At 42.1% G+C, this 21,835-nt stretch overlaps 4 protein-coding genes, 1 non-coding gene and 1 pseudogene across 7 annotated transcripts in view; 1 reads left to right on the forward strand and 5 right to left on the reverse strand.

Annotated features, from left to right (window-relative positions):
* LOC127763019 (heavy metal-associated isoprenylated plant protein 47-like) overlaps nt 1-1,564 on the reverse strand; it is a 33,598-nt gene extending 32,034 nt beyond the window's left edge. For 2 of the 3 annotated variants that reach the window (XM_052287586.1, XM_052287585.1), the window contains exon 1: nt 1,303-1,552. In XM_052287586.1, coding sequence (XP_052143546.1) covers nt 1,303-1,311 — 9 coding nt within the window. In that variant the 5' untranslated portion in view covers nt 1,312-1,552. Of the gene's footprint in view, nt 1-928; nt 1,175-1,302 lie in introns of all 3 variants that reach the window. The other variant, XM_052287582.1, reaches the window with a different exon arrangement.
* Nucleotides 1,565-3,102: 1,538 nt separating this feature from the next.
* On the reverse strand, nt 3,103-4,007 carry LOC127763020 (disease resistance protein Pik-1-like). Its single transcript, XM_052287587.1, has 2 exons — nt 3,850-4,007; nt 3,103-3,681 (listed from the first exon to the last, which is right to left on the reverse strand). Exons 1-2 carry the CDS (start codon nt 3,856-3,858, stop codon nt 3,328-3,330), a joined length of 363 nt encoding a protein of 120 aa, XP_052143547.1. The 5' UTR covers nt 3,859-4,007; the 3' UTR covers nt 3,103-3,327.
* A 2,986-nt stretch (nt 4,008-6,993) lies between these two features.
* LOC127763965 (disease resistance protein RGA5-like) lies at nt 6,994-7,906 on the reverse strand (annotated as a pseudogene).
* A 2,388-nt stretch (nt 7,907-10,294) lies between these two features.
* LOC127763667 (disease resistance protein RGA5-like) lies at nt 10,295-11,336 on the reverse strand. The gene is made up of 2 exons (XM_052288442.1): nt 11,174-11,336; nt 10,295-11,050 (listed from the first exon to the last, which is right to left on the reverse strand). The coding sequence occupies exons 1-2, from the start codon at nt 11,177-11,179 to the stop codon at nt 10,646-10,648; spliced, it is 411 nt and encodes a 136-aa protein (XP_052144402.1). The 5' UTR covers nt 11,180-11,336; the 3' UTR covers nt 10,295-10,645.
* A 1,237-nt stretch (nt 11,337-12,573) lies between these two features.
* Nucleotides 12,574-12,647, forward strand: TRNAI-AAU (transfer RNA isoleucine (anticodon AAU)). Its single transcript has one exon. It is a non-coding gene; the product is annotated as a tRNA-Ile (tRNA).
* A 6,958-nt stretch (nt 12,648-19,605) lies between these two features.
* LOC127764337 (glycine-rich cell wall structural protein-like) lies at nt 19,606-20,785 on the reverse strand. The gene is made up of 2 exons (XM_052289207.1): nt 20,652-20,785; nt 19,606-20,241 (listed from the first exon to the last, which is right to left on the reverse strand). The coding sequence occupies exons 1-2, from the start codon at nt 20,728-20,730 to the stop codon at nt 20,036-20,038; spliced, it is 285 nt and encodes a 94-aa protein (XP_052145167.1). The 5' UTR covers nt 20,731-20,785; the 3' UTR covers nt 19,606-20,035.
* Between the last annotated feature and the right edge of the window lie 1,050 nt (nt 20,786-21,835).

Consider the following 21,835-nt stretch of genomic DNA (forward strand, 5'->3'; position numbering starts at 1 on the left):
CATTTGTCTGAACTTCTTTAATTTTAGCGTTCATCACCTCATCTGCAGCCTGAAGGTTCGTCACCGCGTTGGCCGATCAAGTAGCTAGTCTGAGACTCTGAGGGCACATGGGACGATTAGTAAATACAGACACGCACTACTTAACCATCGAGGACCCATGCATTACTTAAACCAAGAATCTATTTTATCGCCAATCAACGGGACAGTCACGACAAGTTTGAGATCGACGAGCCAAAATCTTCTATGAATCAATTGAATCACCAAAAGGTGAAAAAAAAAAAACCCATGCCGATCGACTCAGCGATCTGCCCTGCCCCTAAACAACGCAAACCATCATATCATCCTAGTTTATACACTTTTAATCCGTGAAACATGAAGACCATATATTGGGAATGAAAAATCCTCTGACGTTACATCTCTTATTTTTCACGCGCACGCTTTTCAAACTGCTAAACGGTACGATTTATATAAAAAAACTTTCTATATAAAAGTTGTTTAAAAAAATCATATTAATTCATTTTTCAAAAAAAAAGTTAATAATTACTTAATCATATAATAATACGAGCTTCGTTTTATTGAGAACCCCTCCTCCCAAGCTCAGTCTAGAAGTAATAGAATATACGTGTCAGCAACCAGCCTCCGATTTTAAATAAGAGGATCCCAAAACCACGTAGTGTACCCATATTCTGATCGCCTTATTTAGTTTTCAACTTTTTCTTCAAACTTCTAACTTTTCTATCCATTAAAACTTTCATACACACATAAACTTTTAACTTTTTTTTCTTCGAACTTTTAATTTTGGCGTGAAAAAACACAAGCCAAATTGATTTGTTTAGAATATAGACCACGAGCTGGCCGGGTATTGGTAGACGACGTGCTGCGCCGGCGGCGCGAAGGTGTAGGGGTGGTAGCTCCACGGGTACTCGACGACGGCGGCGGGCTCCGGCTTCTTCTCCTCCTTCTTGACCTCGCCGACGGTCATGAGCGTGGCGTGGCCGACCTTCTTGCGCAGCGCGGTGGTGAGCTTGATGGAGTCGACGCCGTCGCCGACCACCACCACCTGGTCCTTGGAGTCCCCGGCCAGCGCCACCGAGTCCACCCCGCTCGTCGACGCCACCAGCGCCATCGCCTTCGACCGGCACTTGTCGCTCGCCATGTTCACCTTGATCACAATCTTTTGCCGCAAAAACCAACCCAACCAAATTCAGTTTCAGGCTTTGGGCATGACACATTTGCTAATATAAGATGTAGAGTAGTAAATTACTACTACTAGCTAGCAAGTTGCAGTAATTATGTATGTACCTTGGCCATTGCTGCTTTCTTGGGAGGAATGAGATTCAGAGGCTGCTGACTAGCAAAAGCCTGAATCGTGTTACTGTTCTTCACTTTGGAACTGAAGTTGGAGTCGTGTTTGTGCAGAGGAGAGGAGATCGGCTAGCTTTGGCGGTGGATGAGGGAGAGCAGAGTCCAGAGCTCCCTCTTTATATAGGAGTGTGCCGCTCTGCTACATCGTCTGTACGCTGAACAATTCAGATATCGATCGATGCGTCACGTGGAGCTGTTGGGATTCTCTGATTTTGTTTATGAATTATGACCAATTGACCATGGCTATGGGCTCATGGCATGAATCCCATTGGTTGCTTTGCTCATTGCTGCTGCAGACGCGGCAAGAGAAACCGTGTCAGTTGTGAGTATACTGAAGTATACTACTCTGCTGCTGTGCTTGTTGGACTGCTTTGAACATCGTATACTTGCGAGTAGCAGATTAAATTAGTGACCAAGCACTCTCCTAGTCTCCTTCCTCTTTCCTCCAGAATGCTTTTGGTACGTATCTCCACTGACATTAAACTAATATCGCATTATTTCGAAAAGTAGAACAGGTATGAAGGTTTTCCAGTGACTGTGATGTCTCCTAAAGAAAGATTATATTGTTTGGTTTGCGAAAAGGTTGTTTAGGTTTTCCAAAAAAATGTTTAGGGTGTGTTTAGTTGGGGAAAAGAAAATTTTTGGTTGTCACATCGGATGTTTGATCGGATGTCGGAAGGGGTTTTTGGACACGAATGAAAAAACTAATTTCAGAACTCGCCGGGAAACCGCGAGACGAATCTTTTGAGCCTTAGCATATGTGGGTTATTGTAGCATTTATGGCTAATTACGGACTAATTAGGCTCAAAAGATTCGTCTCGCTATTTCCCCCATAACTATGCAATTAGTTTTTCTTTTTATTTATATTTAATACTCCATACATGTGTTTAAAGATTCGATGTGATATTTTTAGGAAAAACTTTTTGGGAACTAAACGGGCCCTTAGATTTGTAAAAGGTTTGCCTCAATTTATGAAAGGGTTGTATGGGAAGGATAACCGAACATTTTTTTCCCATACAACCCTTTTATGAATTAGCACCACAGCACCACAACCCTTTCATAACTAGGAGAGTGCTTCATCAGTTTCAAACACCACAGCACCAGCCACTGGATTGAGCCATATCTCATCGCTAATCTTTCATCCGGTCACAGCTGCTGCTGGTCCAGCGACAGCGATCTGGCCAATCAATCCAAGGAGAAAATCGCAACACGAAGAAGAGGAAGCCGACGACCGGCGAACTGCTCGATCGGCTCGAAGAGATTAATCCGACGTACTGCCCATTCCGAATCTACGGACCTCGACAGCACATGCATATGAACGCGTGAACAAACGCTAGTACCGCCGTGTTTATTCCAAAGTTTTTCTTCAAACTTTCAATCTTTCCATCACTTCAAAACTTTCCTATACACACAAACTTTCAATTTTTCCGTCGCATCCTTTCAATTTTAACCAAACTTTCAATTTTGGTGTGTACTAAACGCAGCCTCTGTCTGAACTCATTGCGATTAATATAACGCGGCAGACAAAACCATTTGTCTGAACTTCTTTAATTTTTGCGATATTCTTAACTTTCATCACCTCCCCTTCAGTCTGAAGGTTCGTCACCGAGTTTGCCGATCAAAGATTCTCAGAGTGCACATGGGACGCCGATACGATTAGTAAACACAGACACGCACAAACCATTTAATCCAAAAATCTACTTAATTTATCGCCAATCAACGGGACAGCCACGAAAATTTGAGTCCACAAGCCAAAATCTTCTCTGAATCAATTTAAATCACCAAAAATGAGAGGGAGGGGGGACGACATGCTGATCGCTCAGCGATCTGTCCTAAACAACCCAGATCATCCTACTTTACACACTTTTAATCCGAGAAACATGGACGCCACGTATGTTGATCTTGTCGATCCAACGGACCAGATTGATTGATTTTATCCATACGATACGAGTAGTTAAGCACTTAGCACCACCACGGCGAGCTGGCTGGATACTGCTGGTAGACGACGTGCTGCGCCGGCGGCGCGTAGGCGTAGGCCGGGTGGTAGCTCCACGGGTACTCGACGACGGCGGCGGGCTCCGGCTTCTTCTCCTCCTTCTTGACCTCGCCGACGGTCACGAGCGTGGCGTGGCCGACCTTCTTGCGCAGCGCGGCGGTGAGCTTGATGGAGTCGACGCCGTCGCCGACCACCACCACCTGGTCCTTGCCGTCCCCGGCCAGCGCCACCGAGTCCACCCCTCCCGTCGACGCCACCAGCGCCATCGCCTTCGACCTGCACTTGTCGCACGACATCTCCACCTTGATCACGATCTTTTGCTGCAAATCAAATTATCAAACACAACCAAATTCAGTTCCAGCTGTTTCAGAAAATTCAGTTTCAGGCTTTCAGCACACACAGCGACCGAAACTTCAGCTCTGTCACTTGCTAGCAATTAAGCTGTAGTAAGAAGCTACGAGAAGCAAGTGATGGTAGTAATTAGGTACCTTGGCCATTAATTGCTTGCTTAATTTCTTGGCAGGAACGAGATCGGAGGCTACTAATTAGCAATACCCTGATCGAATTGTGTGATTTTGTACTCTTCACTAGCTTGGGAATTAGCTCAGCTTGGCGTGGATGAGTGAGATAAGAGAGTCTCCAGAGCTGCGCTCCTTTATATAGGAGCTAGTGCTGTCCTGTCCCAGCTCTGACGCGTACAGTATACGCTGAAGAATTCAGAGATGGACCGATCGATCGATCCGCTCGATGCGTTACGTGGAGCAGTTGGGATTTCAGAAATTGTTAACGACTTGGCTCTGGTCCTTGCAGAGACGAGAAGACGATGTGCTGCAGACGCGGCAAGAAACCGTGTGTGTCTCAGTGTGGTTGTGTGTCTTGATCAGTACAATGCTGCTGCTTCCAGTGAAATCAGCGACTAGTATGCATGTGCCTTTTGGACCCTTTTAACTAGAAATCACTAGATTAATGTGTGACCAGCTTGGAGATCAAGCTAAGCACTCTCCTTCATCCTTCCTCCCAGAGGCTTTGATTGATAGCACTAATTTAAGTACCTTCATTAGCTAATTATACATGACGTCGACTGCGTGACGTCGGCTTGGAAAAACAGAAAGGGAAAGAACAAGTGTGAACGTTTAATTTCTTTGGACCGATAATTGTGATGCGTCCGTATCTTCCTTGCCACTCAAGAATCTGGTGATTATCTGAAGTCTGCTCACATTGACCGTGAGGCCCCGTTTTTCCTCGGTTGAGATACCTCTGTTTGGCATGATTTTTAAACTCCCAGATGGTGTGTCTCTTACGAAAGCTTTTTTTTTTATAAAAGTTGCTTAAAATATTAGATAAATCCGCTTTCAAATTTAAAAGTTCAATTAATCACATGCTTATGGCTTTTTGATTCTGTGTGTCTGTACTTACGATCTGTTCAGTTTGTTCTTGCAACCTTAGCAAAATTTTTATAATATAACACTTCAACCATTACTAACTTGCCAAATGTTGGCTTATGGCTTTTTATAAGATAATCATATGCTTATGGCTTTTTGATTCTGTGTGTTTGTACTTAGGATCTGTTCAGTTTGTTCTTGCGGCCTTAGTAAAATTTTTATAAGATAGCATTTCAACCATTACTAACTTGTCAAATGTTAGCAATTCTAAAAGTTTCCTATCTTAAAACTCTATCAAAATTTGAGGAGAACATGGAAACAAACAAAACCAACATTACCGAAATTCCATAATATCAAAATAAGTCAAAATTCGGTATTACCAAAATTTAGTACTATGATTAATTTGGGCAACAAAGTGAACAAGTCCTTAATCTATATCCTTAGTTATTACTCCCTCCGTCCTATAATGTAAGGGATTTTGAGTTTTTGCTCGTACCGTTTGATCACTTATCTTATTCAAAAAATTTTGAAAATATAAAAAACAAAAAGTTATGTTTAAAATAATTTGGATAATAAAGTAAGTCACACAAACTCATTAGCTCCTCAACGACGACGACCGGTCATCTCTGGCGAACACCCCATGCATTCATCCGACCGGGTCAGTCGGTCCACCGGTCCGAGCTTGTAGCGCTATTACGGGCATCGACAGCATCTATTCGATCGAGTGCGTGAACAACCTACTTCTTCTTCCTTTTGGACTTATTGTGGTTAATTAACACGGTAGAGAGAATCATATTTGTCCGAACTTTTTTTTTTATCGATCATTTGTTTGAACTTTGATGTCATGTATAGTATTGTATTATTGTTTGCTGAACTTACATCGCCTCACCTGAAGGTTCAATTCGTCGGTCGTCGCCGTCCATGGATGATGCCAATCAAGTTGATTTTCTCATTTCACAATTTCTAGTATAACGCAAACACGCGCAATTGTTTTTGTTTTCCACGCAAGGACAATAGCGTGACAACTTGCAGGTCAAGGATCGGGATGTTGAGATGTGACCTCCTTTGCACTGTGCCAAAAGGAGCGCATGAACTCCACATCATATGTAACTTATCTGATTGATTTGTGCTATTTTACATTTGGTTCTCACGCACCAGATAAATCCGTGAATCAAAATGAATATTTTTACAAATTCAGATAGATGCTAAATTATACTTCCTCCGTTTCATAATGTAAGTCATTTCAGTATTTTCCACATTCATATTGATGTTAATGAATGTGAGAAATGCTAGAATGATTTATATTGTTAAACGGAGGGAGTACTTAAGTTCGTGCACTATTAATATGATTTAATTAACTGATATGTGTGTGTTTGCGCAGATCTCATGCCACACATCAAACGATTAAACTGTACGATTGACTGAAGGTCCAATATATTATCTCTTTTTTAAAATATAAAAGAAAATTAAAGTTAGACACATGTGTATTAATAATGATAAAATTAAGTAAGAAAATAATTATGATTAGTTGAGAAGATAAAGTAGGTAAAGAATTTGATGGGTGATTGAGAAGAAAATGTAAATAGAAAAAATATCATATTTTAGAATAAATTTTAAAAACTAAATCGTCAATCGACGCGGCCGCGGAAGTTCAGAGCGGACAAGAGCCAACAACCTCAACTCTCAGTTCGTTGTTTGGTGGTAGTGCGGCCATGAGAAGAACAAAATTAATTCCACACATCAAATCCTAAAAGTCAAAATGGGCTATATAATCCAAATTACATCGAAGCATCCATTTGTAGAACTTTGCGAGACCTTAGCTCCACCAATCAACACCGTGGAATCGAAAAAATTGTTGTCGACTATGTGCGTGCGTGATAGTACAGTGCACGGTTGAAAAGCAGAGAAGAGACATCAGTATACCAGAGGACAGAGGAAATTGGTAGTAATGCCACGAAGTTAAGGTCCCACAAACTTAAGTGGCTTTGTTGGTTTTTTTTATCTTTTCTACCACACTGTGCCATGTGCACTGACTAACGAAAACTTTTATATACGTCTTTTTCTATACTTGATTTGATGAACAATACAAAAGAAAGGTAAAGGAAAAAAAACATTTCATATCCCTTATTAGGGGTGATTAGAAGTGGGAAGATGGTTGAAGTAAAGTGGTTAGAGAAAATGTATAGTATTTACAGATAAATTTCAAATGCATTAAATACTTCTATTTATCGACGGAGAGAATGTACTCTGCAAGTCACACGACATCCTCAAAAATATTTAAACATAACAAACCGCAAAGCTCTGTGTCTTCTATTCAAAACCTCAATCATCACATCCCCGCGCTCCAACTCCACACATTTTTATTGCGGGAGAGAGAGAAAAACATTACCATAATAATCTCTCTTGCAATACCGTACAAAAAGAATATTCGCACTACTGATGTAGTATACACTACCACTGTACATACATACGGACGGTATGTGTACACATGGTATTCTACATGATGTAGCCGTAAGGGCTGTAATGGTGATACGGGTAGTAGTAGTAGTACGGCGGGACAGTCTCAGGTTTCTTCTCTTCCTTCTTCTCCTCCTTGGCCGCCTTGGCGTCGCCGACCTCCAGCAGCTCGGCCGGCCCAACCTTCCTCCGCAGCAAGCTCGTCAGCTTCACCGAGTCCACCTCGCCCACCACCACCACCTTGCTCCTGTCGTCGCCGGCGAGCTCCACCGACACCACGCCGCCGGTCGCCGCCACCAGCGCCATCGCCTTCCGCCTGCACTTGTCGCTCCCCATGTGCACCTTGATCACGATCTTTTGCTGCAGAGATCACCGTGGTTGTTGAGTCCAGAGAACTCAAGAACGGCGACGATATATATATGAGAAGGGAGAATCACTTACCGCCATTGCTGAGGAGAATTGTTGGTCGATCGAACGATGAGATTGGGATGACGAAGAGGTCGAGGAAATTCGTGTGTGGATTCGTCGAGCAAGAGAGGTGAGCTTGGAGAGAGTTCAGCTTGAGCTGGTGCAGAGTCCCCTGCCATTAGCTCCTATATATATACACAGCTTAAGTGCTTAACCACCCACAGATTGGCAGATGAACAAATCATACTTTGTTTAATTAAGACTTCGCGTCTCTCAGCTGGTCTGCAGGAAGGAACGACTTGGCTTCTCGATCGTCTCGTCACTTGTCACTTGGTGTATAGGACAATAGACACTTTGTCACTTTGTTTCTCGAGCTGGACTAGTGCTTAGGCTACTAGTCAGCTGGACGAGATTAGGCGTTAGTGCTCGTCCTAATTATGGTTGCTTTCCTACTTGGCGACCAAGCAAGTTGTAAACGCACAAGTCTGATGATTTTTTTTTTTTGAAGTTAAGCACAAGTATGATGATAATCTCTCTGCTAAAACTGTTGCACAAATTAAAGAGGGGGAAATCGCTTCTCGCCGCAATTAATTCTGTCGCCGAGCGGAGCTGATGTTACTAGGAGTAGTACATTACTGTGTTTGGCCGTGATTGAATTTTACTTGTGTCATTACTGTGTGCTTCGCCGAAGTAATTAGCCATGGTATTCAGGCTAGTAGTCTCGATCGCAGTCTTTTGATTCTTCTTGTATCCCCTTGTTGAAAATAAGGTGTTGAAAGTACTACAAAATAACTCCTAGCTACAGTACAGCAATGAAACAGATAGCAACAGTTGGACAAGTAGATCAGTTTCACCTCCATCGAGCGTCCGACGATTAATCACGGGGTAAACAATCGGGTCACACAGCTGCTGGCTTTGCTCCCACTTGCCCAGCGACGACGGCGATCTTTGCCCATCAATCAAGCAAGAAGATCGCAACACAAAGACGACGACGACGACCGGTGATCTCCGGCGAACTGCTCGGCTAGGTCGGAGAGGTGAATCCGGCTGGGTCTCAGTCCATCGGTCCAAGCTACGAACATCTATCTGACCGCGTGAGAACCATTTGTGATTTGTCTGAACTTGCTTTTGGGCTTAAAAGTGAACGCGTCAGAGAAACCACTTGTCTTAACTTTATTATGCAGCGATCTTTTGTCTCAACATGATGTTATGTTGCATTTGAATAACCGTATGATCACCTCACCTGAAGGTTCATCATTGCGGGCGATTTGCAAGATGCAGATTTTAATAAGTCAGTGCGCACATGGGACGATCTTGAACACAAAGGTTGTGTTTAGATCCAAAGTTTAGATCCAAACTTCAGTCATTTTTTATCATATCAACCTGTCATACACACACAACTTTTCAGTCACATCATCTCTAATTTCAACCAAAATCCAAACTTTACGCTGAACTAAACACAGCCAAATATTCCAGAAGAGCCTGCATGACGACTTGCAGGTCAATGGATTGGGATGCTGAGATGTGACGTTCGGAGTGCCAAAACGAGTGGGCTCCAAAATTGATAACTAACCAGATTTCTATGGAGATCTCATAGCGCATAAACTTTGTTTTTCTTATAAACACGGTACAAACACATGTGCTCATAGTACACGCTCGTTCACCCCTATAAACTCATACACGTACACCATACCCCTATGATTACTTATCTCTATTAACGTATTTACGCACACCCTACCCCTATGAATACTCACCTCTATTAACACATACACGTACACCCTATCTTTATTAGCACCTCCTATTAGAGATTACATATTCATACACGTACATATTTCAAAGAGATTACCTATATCTAAATTAAGTGAGTATTACCTAATAGATATACAAGAGTAACCTAATGAATAAGATAAGACAAGAGACATATATGGGTCTTACATATAGAAACGAATCAAAAATTGTTAAAAGTTGTTTTTCTATATAATAAATCATCCCTCCAAATTTCAGTCAAAATTGATAAATTTCTATAATACGAACATGGATGGTTTGAGTTTTACACAACTCAGATGGGTATATATAAAGTGGGTAAAATAGATAATACCCTTCTCGATCATATCCAAATTTCAAATAGGTAATTTTGTTACCCATAACCTACATAAATAATGTAGATATGGATATGTGAATCGGTAATAAATATCAAATGAACAGGCCTAATTGGATCACTATGAGAATTGTGCCACACGACCAACCCTATTTTTTCTCCCCTCCCTTCATTAGTACCACTAGCCGCCACTTTCACGTGCACACATGTTCCCCCATCTCTGATGCCACCACGCAACCTAGCCAGGTGGTCGGAAAGTGTCAACGGTGTCAACAAGGTCTCCCGGCTGTGGATTAACAAAGTAGATGAGAAGATTAACCTTAAAATTCAGCTTTTACACATAGTAGGTAGCTATATTTAGGACAAACTTTAAATAGTTAACTATATTTTGGGGTCTGGAATGGAGAGAGTAAGTGCTAGTAAAATTGGTACTACTAGAATAAATGGTAACGGGTCAAAACAAGAAAATCACTTATATCGTTTTAGTACTGCAGCAAGTACTTTAATTTGTCGGAAATTTTAGTAGAATAGTATAAGTTCAGACGTAAAACCGTTACACCACGGGTCCACGGCCTAAGAAAAAAACCATTTGAAAATACCAAGATCGCCTTGTTCAAAACCTCAATCATCTCACATCTTCAACCCCACTTCATACCATGAGACACAAAACACCACTTCATAATAGATCGAGGGATCAGCAAAACAAACCGTAATCTTTATATAAAAAACTCATGCTATTACTATACAGCTACTGTGAAGTATGAACAGGACGTACGGATCCAGAATAGATGCTGGAAGGCTCGACATCCGTTCCCTTCTTCCCCTGTCCCCTAAATCTCCGTAAAGAGGAGATAGGGGGATGGAGAAGAAGGGAGGTTGTAAAGACGAGCCTCCCTCCAAACTCATTCCGGATTCCGCCCTGATTGCATTTCCTCTCCTCTACATGATGGAGCAGGTGCTGTCCGGGCTCGGGTTGCAGCCGCAGGGGCAGCCGTGAGGCCCGTAGCCCGGGTGGTGGTGATACACGCCGCCGGGGTGGTAGTAGCCGTAGCCATGGTGGTAGTACGCCAGCTCCTTCTTCTTCTTCTCCTCCTCCTTCTTCTTCGCCTCCTCCTCCTTCTTCTTGCTGGCGTCGCTCACCTCCACCAGCTCCGCCGACCCGTCCACCTTCCGCCGCAGCGCGTTCGTCAGCCCGATGGAGTCCACGTCGCCCACCACCACCACCTTGCTCCTGTCGTCGCCGGCGAGCTCCACCGACACCACGCCGCCCGTCGACGCCGCCAGCGCCATCGCCTTCCTCCGGCACTTGTCGCTCGACATGTGCACCTTGATCACGATCTTTTGCTGCAGAGAAGAACGCCGCCATGTGTTCAGTCCAAAGAGTTGAACAAATTAAGCCGCAGCTCTGCAAGAAACTGACGATACGAGAGATGGGAAAGGAAAAAAGATTGGTTTCAGGCCGCGTACCACCATTGCTGCTGCTGCGATGAACTTGAGAACTTGGAACGACGAAGAGTCCGAGGAACTTGGTAGATGCTAGGATTAATTTGTGTGCTGGTGTATTGACGGAGCAAGAAAGAGAAGCTGGGAAGTGGGAAAGCTGTTAAGCTTGAGCTGGAGCAGAGTCCCCTGAGCTCCTCCTGTATATATACAGGTTAAGTGCTTAACCACTCAACAATTCGTAAATTTGTTTAAGACTTGTCTCTGGTCTGCAGGAAGGGACGACTTGGCTTCGTCACTTGGTCAAGCAGCGCGCTGACACTTTGTCATCTACTGAGCAACGAGATTACACTATGAATTATTGCTCGTGCTTAGGATTGGTGTGCGAACCTGGCGACCAAGCAATTAGCCAATTACACGCATGAATCCGATAAATCTCTCGTAGTCTCGTTCCTCTCGAAGGTCTGCCGATCAATTTGCGGCTCAAATTGTTTCACAAATACTGCTCTCGCCGCAATTCTGTCGACGTACTGATGGTGCTGATCTTAAATTCGAGCTCTGAATTGACCGTGACTTAAATTTTACTCTTACACTTGTACATCCGCACGCTTCATCACTGAAGTAATTAACCCTTGTATCGTATTCAGAGAGGTCTCCATCGTATCCGTGCGTGTGGTCCTGTTTGTATCCACCTGTATGGATACTACGCGAATTTCAGATGATGGTCCGGCGATGGCGACCTGGGCCATCAGTTTGGACTGAAGATCGAGGGAAGGGACAAAGACGGTGACTGCTCGATTAACAAGTTATTGTACCAACCACTCAGATTACTGACAAGATTAATTTAGCAGCCCCGAACAAACGTCATGTCAGCTGATGACGCAAAAAGAATCGAAGGGAGTAAATTAATTACTAGTAATTAGCAGAGAGCTGAATGATCAACGGAGGTGCGAGGCGAGAGTGATTGTGTTTCAAAACAAAAGACCACCTTGCAATTAAGTGAGTCAAGGTCTCAAGGACTCGAGGATTGCAATGGCGAACTGAAAGCGAGTGTGCCCGTTCCTTGTCTGACCGACGATGCTGACAATCATCGGAGACGAGGACTTGACCTGATCACACCGCTGACTGGGTGTCTGCAGCCTTCTCCTACCGATCCCCACAGCTCCTACGAATGAAGGTTACTAACTTACTATGTACGTTACATTGTCGATGCGCTTGCTTACCGAACTATTAAACGATGTACTTTTTATAAACATCTTTTATATGAAAGCTGTTTTGAAAAATCATATTAATCGACTAAAATAAATTAGTTCCCATATCCCCAAACAACGAACGCAGCCAGAGTTAATGGTTAGTGGCTTGTTTCCCTGCACTCTTTTGCTTTAACATAAGACATAAATGAGAACAAAATTTCTTTCCGTCAACAAGGCCTATTAGCTCAGCTGGTTAGAGCGTCGTGCTAATAACGCGAAGGTCGCAGGTTCGAGACCTGCATGGGCCAGTTTTAAATTTTCTATTGTTCATATAATATATTTTGTCAAAAATAAACAACATAAAAGTGGGCTGATTGATGCGGCCCAACAACTACCAGTATCCGAGGCCGGCCCGTGCAAAGCTAGGCCCTATATAGATGGATTATTTGAACACTTTTGGGAAAAGGTCCACTTTGAATCCCACTAGTGGCCTCAACATATCCATATACCTCAACCACAAATCAGGTATGACGACTCCGCCAACTATTAAAACTGTCTAAAATGATTTTGTCGGTTTTAAGAGCGGTTTTCGCTGATGTGGCAGCCTAGTCATCAAATAAATTTTAAAAAATAAAGTTGAGCCCACATGTCATCCCCTATCTCCACTAACCTCTCTCCCCCTTTCTTCTTCTCGACGCCTAACGCAGCAAGGAGTCGGGACGATGACAGGAAGCGGCAACAACAGGGCTCTCCTCTCTCTCAGCTACCCCAGCCCCTTCCGCACCACCGGCGCTGGCGATGAAGTGGCCGACTGAGAGGGAATGCGGGGTGGCATAAAAATGCGGAGTAGCCAAGCGACACCCTCAATCATGGTGTCGAGCATCTTGAGGGTGCAGGGGAGGCTTGAGACCGGGTTGAGTGTAAAGACCTCGTTGGAGTGCTAAGCAAAGGGAGGTCAGCGCTATGCACCCTCACAACCACATGCCGATGTCTTCCCCGTCCTCTAGCAAATATGTGTCCCCGTTGGCTCCTCCCACCTGAGAGCTTGCCACCATCATTCCGATGTGCCTTGGTGGCCCACATGAGGACACATAGGAAGGCATCAAGGATTCAGATGGAGGCCATGGATCCGAGCCCAAGTTTCGTTCACTGGCTCCCTCAATCTTGGCTCTCTTGTCGTCTCCCTCCTCTCTTTTGTTGAGCTCGAGTTTGCAATTCGTTGCCGGATAGTGTGTGTGTGTGTGAGAGAGAGAGAGAGGAGGGGTGTACCACCGTCGGATCTATCTTCCCTAGCCCCGTCATGCGGATCATCATGGGTGGTCATCGCCATCCTCAGCCGCATCGCCAGAGTTCGAGTTCTACATGGTCGGGAAGAAACCGTACTCAACATCAACATAAGAGCAGCTTGGCTGGCCACTCCGCCACAAGTGTCAGGGCAAAAGGGGTTGGGTGTGGGAGAGAGAGGAGAGCCCCGTCGTCGTCCTGGCACCTTGCTGCTGTCAGGCTGAGAAGAGGACAGGGGGAGAGAGGTTAGTAGAGAGAGGGGGATGATAGGTGAGTCCTACTTATTTTTTAAATTTATTTGATAACTGGGACGTCACGTGAATGATACGTCAGCGAATACCTCTGTCACACTACCCTAGGAGTTAAATTGCTCTGATTTCAATTGTTAGGGATCAAAATATCTATATTGCGGTTGAGGGATATGAATGGTGGATAAAAACTTGAAAAAAAAAGGGAGCCGGCAGGAGGGGCGTGTAGATTCCGCTTCGTATGATTTAAGTCAAACGATATTGGCCGAAACCAATATGTCCATCTTGTGGAGTTGTCACCATCAAACCAGGGTTGGTGGCCAGCGAAAGCCCTGGGAGAGACAACGCAGGCCAGCTTCTGCCCGGAACAGAGCGGCCTGAAAAGAGCGTGCACGACGCGCCTTCCAAACCTTGCCAACTCCCCGCCCCCCGTAAGAGCTGGGGTTACAGGCCCGCACCACCGGGCTCGGCGATCGGATCACCTCCACGCCCTATTTTATCCAGCTCTCGGCCGTAGCAAATTTTCCGTGTGGGACTAAATTGGTTTACGAGGGGGCTCATCGTATACGGTATTACGCAGGTAATGTACGTCCCTGCGTGTTACGCAACACAAGCGTGCATAATAGTGGATCACGTGGCCCAAGGCCTACAAGGCCAGAAACCAAGCCCATGTTATTATTCAGTTAAATTTTGTCATACAGTTTTCGATGCGATTGAATATTGTTGAGCCGATCGCTTGGATATATGATGAGGCGATCGAAGGTTGATTCTCTTTCTACTATTATAAAAATTGAGATTGTTTTTGTCTGTATTTTGATACATCATCCGTATATGAGTCGGTTTTTAAGTTTGTTTGCTTTTGAAAATACATATCTATATTTGAGTCGGTTTTTAAGATCGTTCACTTATTTGTGTTTGAGGTTTTTAATCTTTGTATACCTATTTTTAGGAAACGAAATCTGCTTCCAATGAGATTTTTGGTTCATCCTGCATCGTTCGCCACTAATCAATTGGCCTGAGTGCGCCCGACAAGTTCAGAGTTGGAATCACGCTCGTACACGGAATCCATACTCTCTATAATGTGGTAAATTGTGCCTTTTTAGCCTACGCGACCGCTATCACGATCGTGATCACGAGATCTCCTACAATCACGAAGGGTTAACGACTTCGTGCGACCAACACCGGCGTACGTAGCATCGATGATCGATCTAGCGATGGCAATCGTGCATCAAGTAGCAGCAGGCAAGCAGCGTTGTGCGTGAAATTATGTGGCTTCTCGACAGCATCAGCATGGCGACCAAGAACAACTGCTCCAACCTCTATATCTATATACCTAATAAAAGAATACGGAAAGCTTCGGTATATTTTTTGTCCATTTGTTTTTTTTAGCACTGGTGTTTTTTTTAAAAAAATTTTACACGCGAATGTGTTTTTTTTGCACACGCGCGCTTTTGGTTTTTTCGTCCGGTCTTTTGTCATCGGTTTTTTAATTCGATCTGTTCACCGCGTGTCTCCCGAGCTGAACCCTGGCACTATGCCGTCGCCAAATCAGTAGTGAGTTTCCTACTCTAATTGATTGTAAAATTTGGTTCCCCACCCTTCCCTCGTCAATTTCTCCATGATTTTTCTTTTCTATTCGACTTTAATTCTTCAGATTTAACCTCCGTTTACCGGTTGCCGATGATGACCGATCGACGATCTTCCCCTGTCGAGAAATATTCGGCCGGATTTGATGGGGAATATTTGCTCCGGCACCGTACGGGCACGAGACTATCATCGGAGGTTGAAGACTATAGTCACCTATGCGAACTAGGCATGCGGCTCCATTTGTGGGTTGGGCCAAAGGGAAGCAAGCCGAATGGACGCAGGTAGCAGACTGGCCCAAGGCTGAAAAGAAAGAAAGGCTTTCGGCGCAAAATCAAGGAAAGATTTTCATTAATTTCTTAATTATAATATAGAGCGATACCAATGTTAGAATTTTTATCAACCTTTTCAATTATAATATACAACGATCCTAATATTTCTATTTATTGCTCATGTCCTAATATATTACTTAACGATCCTAATATTTCTATTTATTGCTCATGTCCTAATATATTACTTTAAAAACGTGTTTACCTATTACAACGCACAGGCATTTTTTCTAGTCAAAGCTAATAAGAAAGAGATCGATCGGGTTCTCGCGCATACAAGACCATGTTATAATTATACTGTATTAAGTTCTGTGGTCGAAAGGGTAGTTGTTTTCTTGCCTCAACTTGAACATACAATTGTGATTTTGACTAGGTTGTGGTTTTACTAGCTCTCGCTTTTACAAAGGAAGCTACGATTAGCATCTGTTTTAAAGTCGTTCAATATTATACGAAGTTAAACATGCGATTTTATAGTTTAATATTTCTGACATTTATTAGCGGTTTATGATCGATACCGATATGTTTCCTTCCACGAATATTTCAGATACCGTTTTATGTTTCGAGCTTTACCCCTTTTTATTCCGTTTCCGAGAATAAGCCTAAGATATTCTGGTAAATATGACCGGTTGTTTTACGTCCGGTCGTGATATGACAACCGGCCGATCGATGTATGGTTGTTTATTCAAAGCTCTCTCTGTATATTTATCTATATAATCATCCAAAAATTGTTGCTCTTTAGTTTCTCCCCACCAAAAAACCATTATAGTGAAGATTTCTAATACTCCCTCCATTCTATAATATAAGGCACAACCACTTTTCTAGATGTTCCATAATATAAGGCATACATGCAAACATGTAATTAATTATGATATCTTCTCCAATAAATTATTACTTTTTTAAATCCTCCACTCTCATGCTATCTAATCCTATTGGATGCATACATTATATTTATTAGGATGATACAAACTACAAGATGATAATAATTATTTCTTGGTCTTTGGGTTAAGGGTGGTTGTGTCTTATATTTTGGAATGGAGGGAGGGCATACTAATAGAGCTACTTTATTAACTGTTACGACTCCCCTGTAGCACCGACCTGATTATATAACTATGCCAACACTCACTACTACAGAAACTGGCCCAAGGGAGGCAGTGGTGGAGCCAATGGCTAAAACCTGTGGGGGTCAAAGCGGTAAAATTGTTTTAAGTGTTCTAATGTTGCAATGCAAATATCAATAGTTTTTGGACTGTTTTGCAAAAACCTATGGGATCAGTTGACCCCACAAATTACACTTAGCTCAGCCACTGTAGGGAGGTGAATGAATGCAATTAGTTGAAAGAGATCATTGAGCACTTTGATATCAGTTAGGGACATGACATTATGAGATAGGGTTTGAAAGAGAATAAAACATTTACTACCAAATCCATGTATAGAGTTTTAACCTTTAGAGGGGTAGTGGGCACACAGATGCAACAGATCTGGGGCGCCCCCTGTCCAATGAAAACCAAGCATTTTATTTGGTTGGGGTATGAGGAACAGAATTCAAGCTTTAGCTAATTTGGTGAAGAAAGGCTGGAGAGGTTCAGCCATTTTGTCAGCTCTGTGGAGAAATAGAAACCACTAATCACACTCTGTTTAGATGCCCTATGGCTATCTTTGTATGGTGTTTGTGTAGAGATGTGTTAGGTTGGGATCAGATCCCACTGAATTTTGATGATTTCTTCTTGTTGGCAAAAATTAAGAGATGTTTTTAAACCCATAAACATTAAGATTGCTTTGCTTGCTGCTGTATGTTGGACTTTGTGGATTACCATAAACAATATGGTGTTTAGAGATAAATTGATTTACCCCCTCCCCTAATGCTTACTTTCCAAATTACTTCTTTCTTATTACGGTGGAGGCCTCTGATCCAGGGTGTGGAGATTGGTGAGCTGGAGTTGTTGATAAGGAAGTTAAAGGAGATCAATGCTGGGCTTCGCTAGAGTAGAACAGGAGTAGGATAGTTCTAGACTGGGTGGTATCTTTTGAGGGACTGTGGAAGCGTGAAGAGTTGTGATTTCCTGTGTCTCCATCTGTGGTTGTTTTGTTGTTTTGCTTCTGAATTTTTCTAGCAGTTGGTTTGCTGATGGTGTTGTGTCCTTTTGGTTTGTACTCTTCTTGTAAGCTGGAATCCACAATATAACTCTGAAGTTAGCTTTCAATATAAGCGGGTCCTGGTGACCTTTGCTCTAAAAGCTACTTCCTCCGTTTCATATTACAAGACTTTCTAGCATTACCCATATTCATATATATGTTAATGAATCTAGATATATGTGTGCTTAGATTCATTAACATGTATATGAATATGCACAATTAATGCTAAAAAGTCTTATAACCTGAAATGGAGGTAGTACTACAGAAACTTTCTTTGTAGTAAGCATAAAACATGTTTTTGCAAACAGTTGGGCGGTGCGCCTAACCCTAGGTGTATGTAGAAATAGAGATTATCGTAGACAGGCTGCCCAACCGCGTGGGAAAATGTCCCAGGAGATCGATAGGCCATCTAAAAAATGTGTTTCGCATGCAGCAAGTTATTTAAGTCACGTGGCGTAATGTATTTTCACATATAACTGCATTAAGACGACTGACTAGGATAATTATTTTTGATGGAAAAAAAAAACCAAAAAAAGGATTTCTAGGTACCCTAGCTCCCCACCATATTTCTCTCCCAAAATTCACATTCACAAGGTGCCCTCCTGAAAATTTCCCCCAAAACACACATTCACAAGGCCGTCGAGCCCGTCACCATCAATCCTCTCATCCTCTGCATGGCTTAGATAGGAAAGGCGTGCGGCGGCGTGGCGGCTTGGATCAGTCCTCCCATGATCCCATCACCCGATCTTTACCTCCTGCCGTTGGATCCGCACCTCCCATCTGTGATGCCCTGCAATAACTAGGGACAAAGCACAAAAATAACGAATTTGGACACAGGAGTTGGCCTTGGGCATGCAGCTAGGAGCAGTAGTAGCAGCAATGCAGCAGCAGCTGTAGCTTGATGCTTGCTCGTTTAACAGTAACTCCAGTTTGAATTTTTTTGCACGAAGCGAACTTGAAAGCATGTAGTGAAGATTTTCTAATGCATACTAATACTGCCGTAATCTGATTTTTCTAATTCATACTTATTTTTTAAAATATATATAAATTAAAGATGTTTTTACTAGTATTTTGGTATGTCATCTATATTTGAGTCGGTTTTTAAGTTCGTTCGATTTTGGAAATACAAATCCGTGTTTGAATCGAATTTTAAGTTCATTTATTTTTGGAAATACAAAAAGAATCGTATAAGAAATCTTTTTAAAAAAACTCACATGTTAACTTGAGATGAAAGTTGGATTCCTAATTGCAGCTCATGATTTTTTTAAAAAAAATATCCAAGCGAATTCAGGCCCTTTATCTGATAGGTAATAGACATACATCCTATTAGCCGAAGCTGATGTTGCTCTTTATTCATCTAGATCACACAAGTACACAAGTACAAATTCCTTTACCGTACTGCATGCATGCTTATTAATTCAGTTAATTGCTTTACATCGATGTATATATTCTTCATTTGTCCAAGGCTCGTCCCGCCAGCACACGTGTACGTAACCCGAGTGAGAGTTGGTATTTAAGATGGGATATATCAATCATTCCAGCGTTATAAGAGATTAAGAGTGCGGCAAAAAATTAATTAATACTCCATCCGTTTCAGGCTATAAGACTTTTTAGTATTGACTTTTTAGTATTGTTCATATTAATATATATGTCTAGATGCTAGAAAGTCTTATAATCTGAACCAGAGGTAGTATAAGACATAGCAGCACTGCCCTTTATTCCATAGTACTATATATATATATATATATATATATATATATATATATATATATATATATATATATATATATATATATATATATATATATATATATATATATTATTACATCATCACAAAGCCACACACTAATGACGACACACGCACTTTATAGAAAAGAAAAGAACAAAGAAGGAAAATACCAAAGACATGACTGACACAAACGCACACATACATAACCTTATAGGAGCACACACAGTGTCACTGCGTTCCTCTTCATGATCAGCCATGTATGTACGTACGTATGTTTATTCCTTTACTTATTGAGAAACAATATATATATATATATTTATAGTATATATAGTAATTGTTCGGCTTCATGATCGAGCAGTGGATCAGTGGTTGGAGCTAGCTAGCTCGGCTTAGCAGCAGCGGAGGCACTCGCCGCGGTGGCCGTGGTGGCAGCATCTCCAGCGACAGCCATGGCCCCACGGGTTGCCGTGGCGCCATGGGTCATCATGGCGCCACGGGTCACGGCCTGGGTAACCGCCATTCCACGGCGGATAGTGGCCGTAGCCTGGTGGTCCGCCGCCACCACCCCCACCACCACCGCCTTGCTTGTTGGCCTCTGCAAATACGGATCAATGAAATGTTTAAATAGTTGAATGCACCGATCAATTTAACTTAAAAAATCAAACTAGCCAGAAAATATGCATGCATAGAATACCGATATATATACTTGTGTGCACATATGTTAGCTGCTACCTAACCTGAAATTAAATATATAAACGAACGTATGTATGCAACATGTAGGTTAAAAAGCTATCAAAGTGTATATGCATGCGATCGTGCGTGAGAAAAAAAAAAGAAACAAAGATCAATTATACAAACTACTCCGTAGATCATAACTACGTATATAGCTGGAGATCGAAGCTGTGTCTACCGGAGATTCGATCAAAATCTTATTCTTTTTTTTTCCTACGGAAAGGTAATTAAACTTTAAACATCATATAGTGTATATATAGTGTGTGTGCTCACGAGGGTCCTGGGCGGAGGCGACGAAGCAAAGAGCAGCAACGAGCAGAAGAGCGAACACGATGATAGCCTTACGCGCCATGTATGCTAGCTTAGATATTTTTGAGCTGTGAGATCCTTACTGATCAATTGTTACTATAGTGATGAACTGATGAGAAGGTAGTATGCAAACCAAACGTATTTATAGGCAGACAATGAAGGCTGCTGATTCGGCCTGACCGTGGATTCGATCGATCGAGTAGTTGATGACAGTAGAGCTCTAGCTCGTTGACATTAACGTACTCATCAATCCATCTATATAGTATATTCTATATATTTTTTTGTGTGGAAGAAGAAATGCATGCCATCAAGTTGACTCTGTAGCTAGCTTTAATTTGTGTCTGCTAGCTCACTCGGTAAATCCAATTGTATATATGGATTTTCACAAGATTGTTTAATCGTGGCAACCAGTCGAAAGCGTCAAATATGAGTAGATACGACATATAGAAAGTTTTTGCCAACCTTGTCTAGACATACTTCTTAATTAATTTACTAAGAATGCAAGAGAGATAAATCCAAGTGCCAAAAAGTCAAAATAAGAAGGCCGAAATGTTGAGCTTTTCTGTAAATAATTCTCGACTCTAGACACACGATATCTTCTTTTGAGTAATGTTAATAATGATAGGGATGATTGACTTTGCTTCCAGCTATCCGATCGATTGTGATTTGGTTTTTAGTTTTGTTGGTGTTTTCCGTTTGTTTTTATGGGCAATATGATCCTCCTGAATGTTTCAAGGCGATGCATGCATGTGTGTCATTTATGTTCTAACTTTTGCTTAGTTAGTTATAGGACATAGGTCATAAGTGAAGTCAATTACCGGTATATACGTTAAAAAATAGAGTAAATTTATAAAATCTCATCTATTATAATCCAAGATATTAATAAAATAAATTTTACTATACTTGAGAAAGTATGAGGTATCAAAATTTTACACAATTTTAAGTACCTTAAGATACTTACTACTACCTCCATTTAAGGTTATAAGACTTTCTAACATTACCACATTTATATATGAACCTGTTCACTTTAATGCCATTTTCAACCTTACCAAATTTTGGTAAAATTACCAAAAAATTGGCTACATTTAGTTTGCTGTCAAATTTTGGTAACTATATAAGAAATTCTGCCAAAATTTTGGTAAGTTGCC

Source organism: Oryza glaberrima, chromosome 2 (genome assembly GCF_000147395.1).
Source record: "Oryza glaberrima chromosome 2, OglaRS2, whole genome shotgun sequence".
Classification (NCBI taxonomy): Eukaryota; Viridiplantae; Streptophyta; class Magnoliopsida; order Poales; family Poaceae; genus Oryza; species Oryza glaberrima.

Bases quoted from the DNA above. Each gene is read 5' to 3' on its own strand.
- LOC127764337 (XM_052289207.1), bottom strand. From the start codon at position 20,730: ATGGCGCGTAAGGCTATCATCGTGTTCGCTCTTCTGCTCGTTGCTGCT. The intron at 20,242-20,651 runs GTGAGCACACAC...CCGTATTTGCAG, and splicing joins CGCCTCCGCCCAGGACCCTC to AGGCCAACAAGCAAGGCGGT.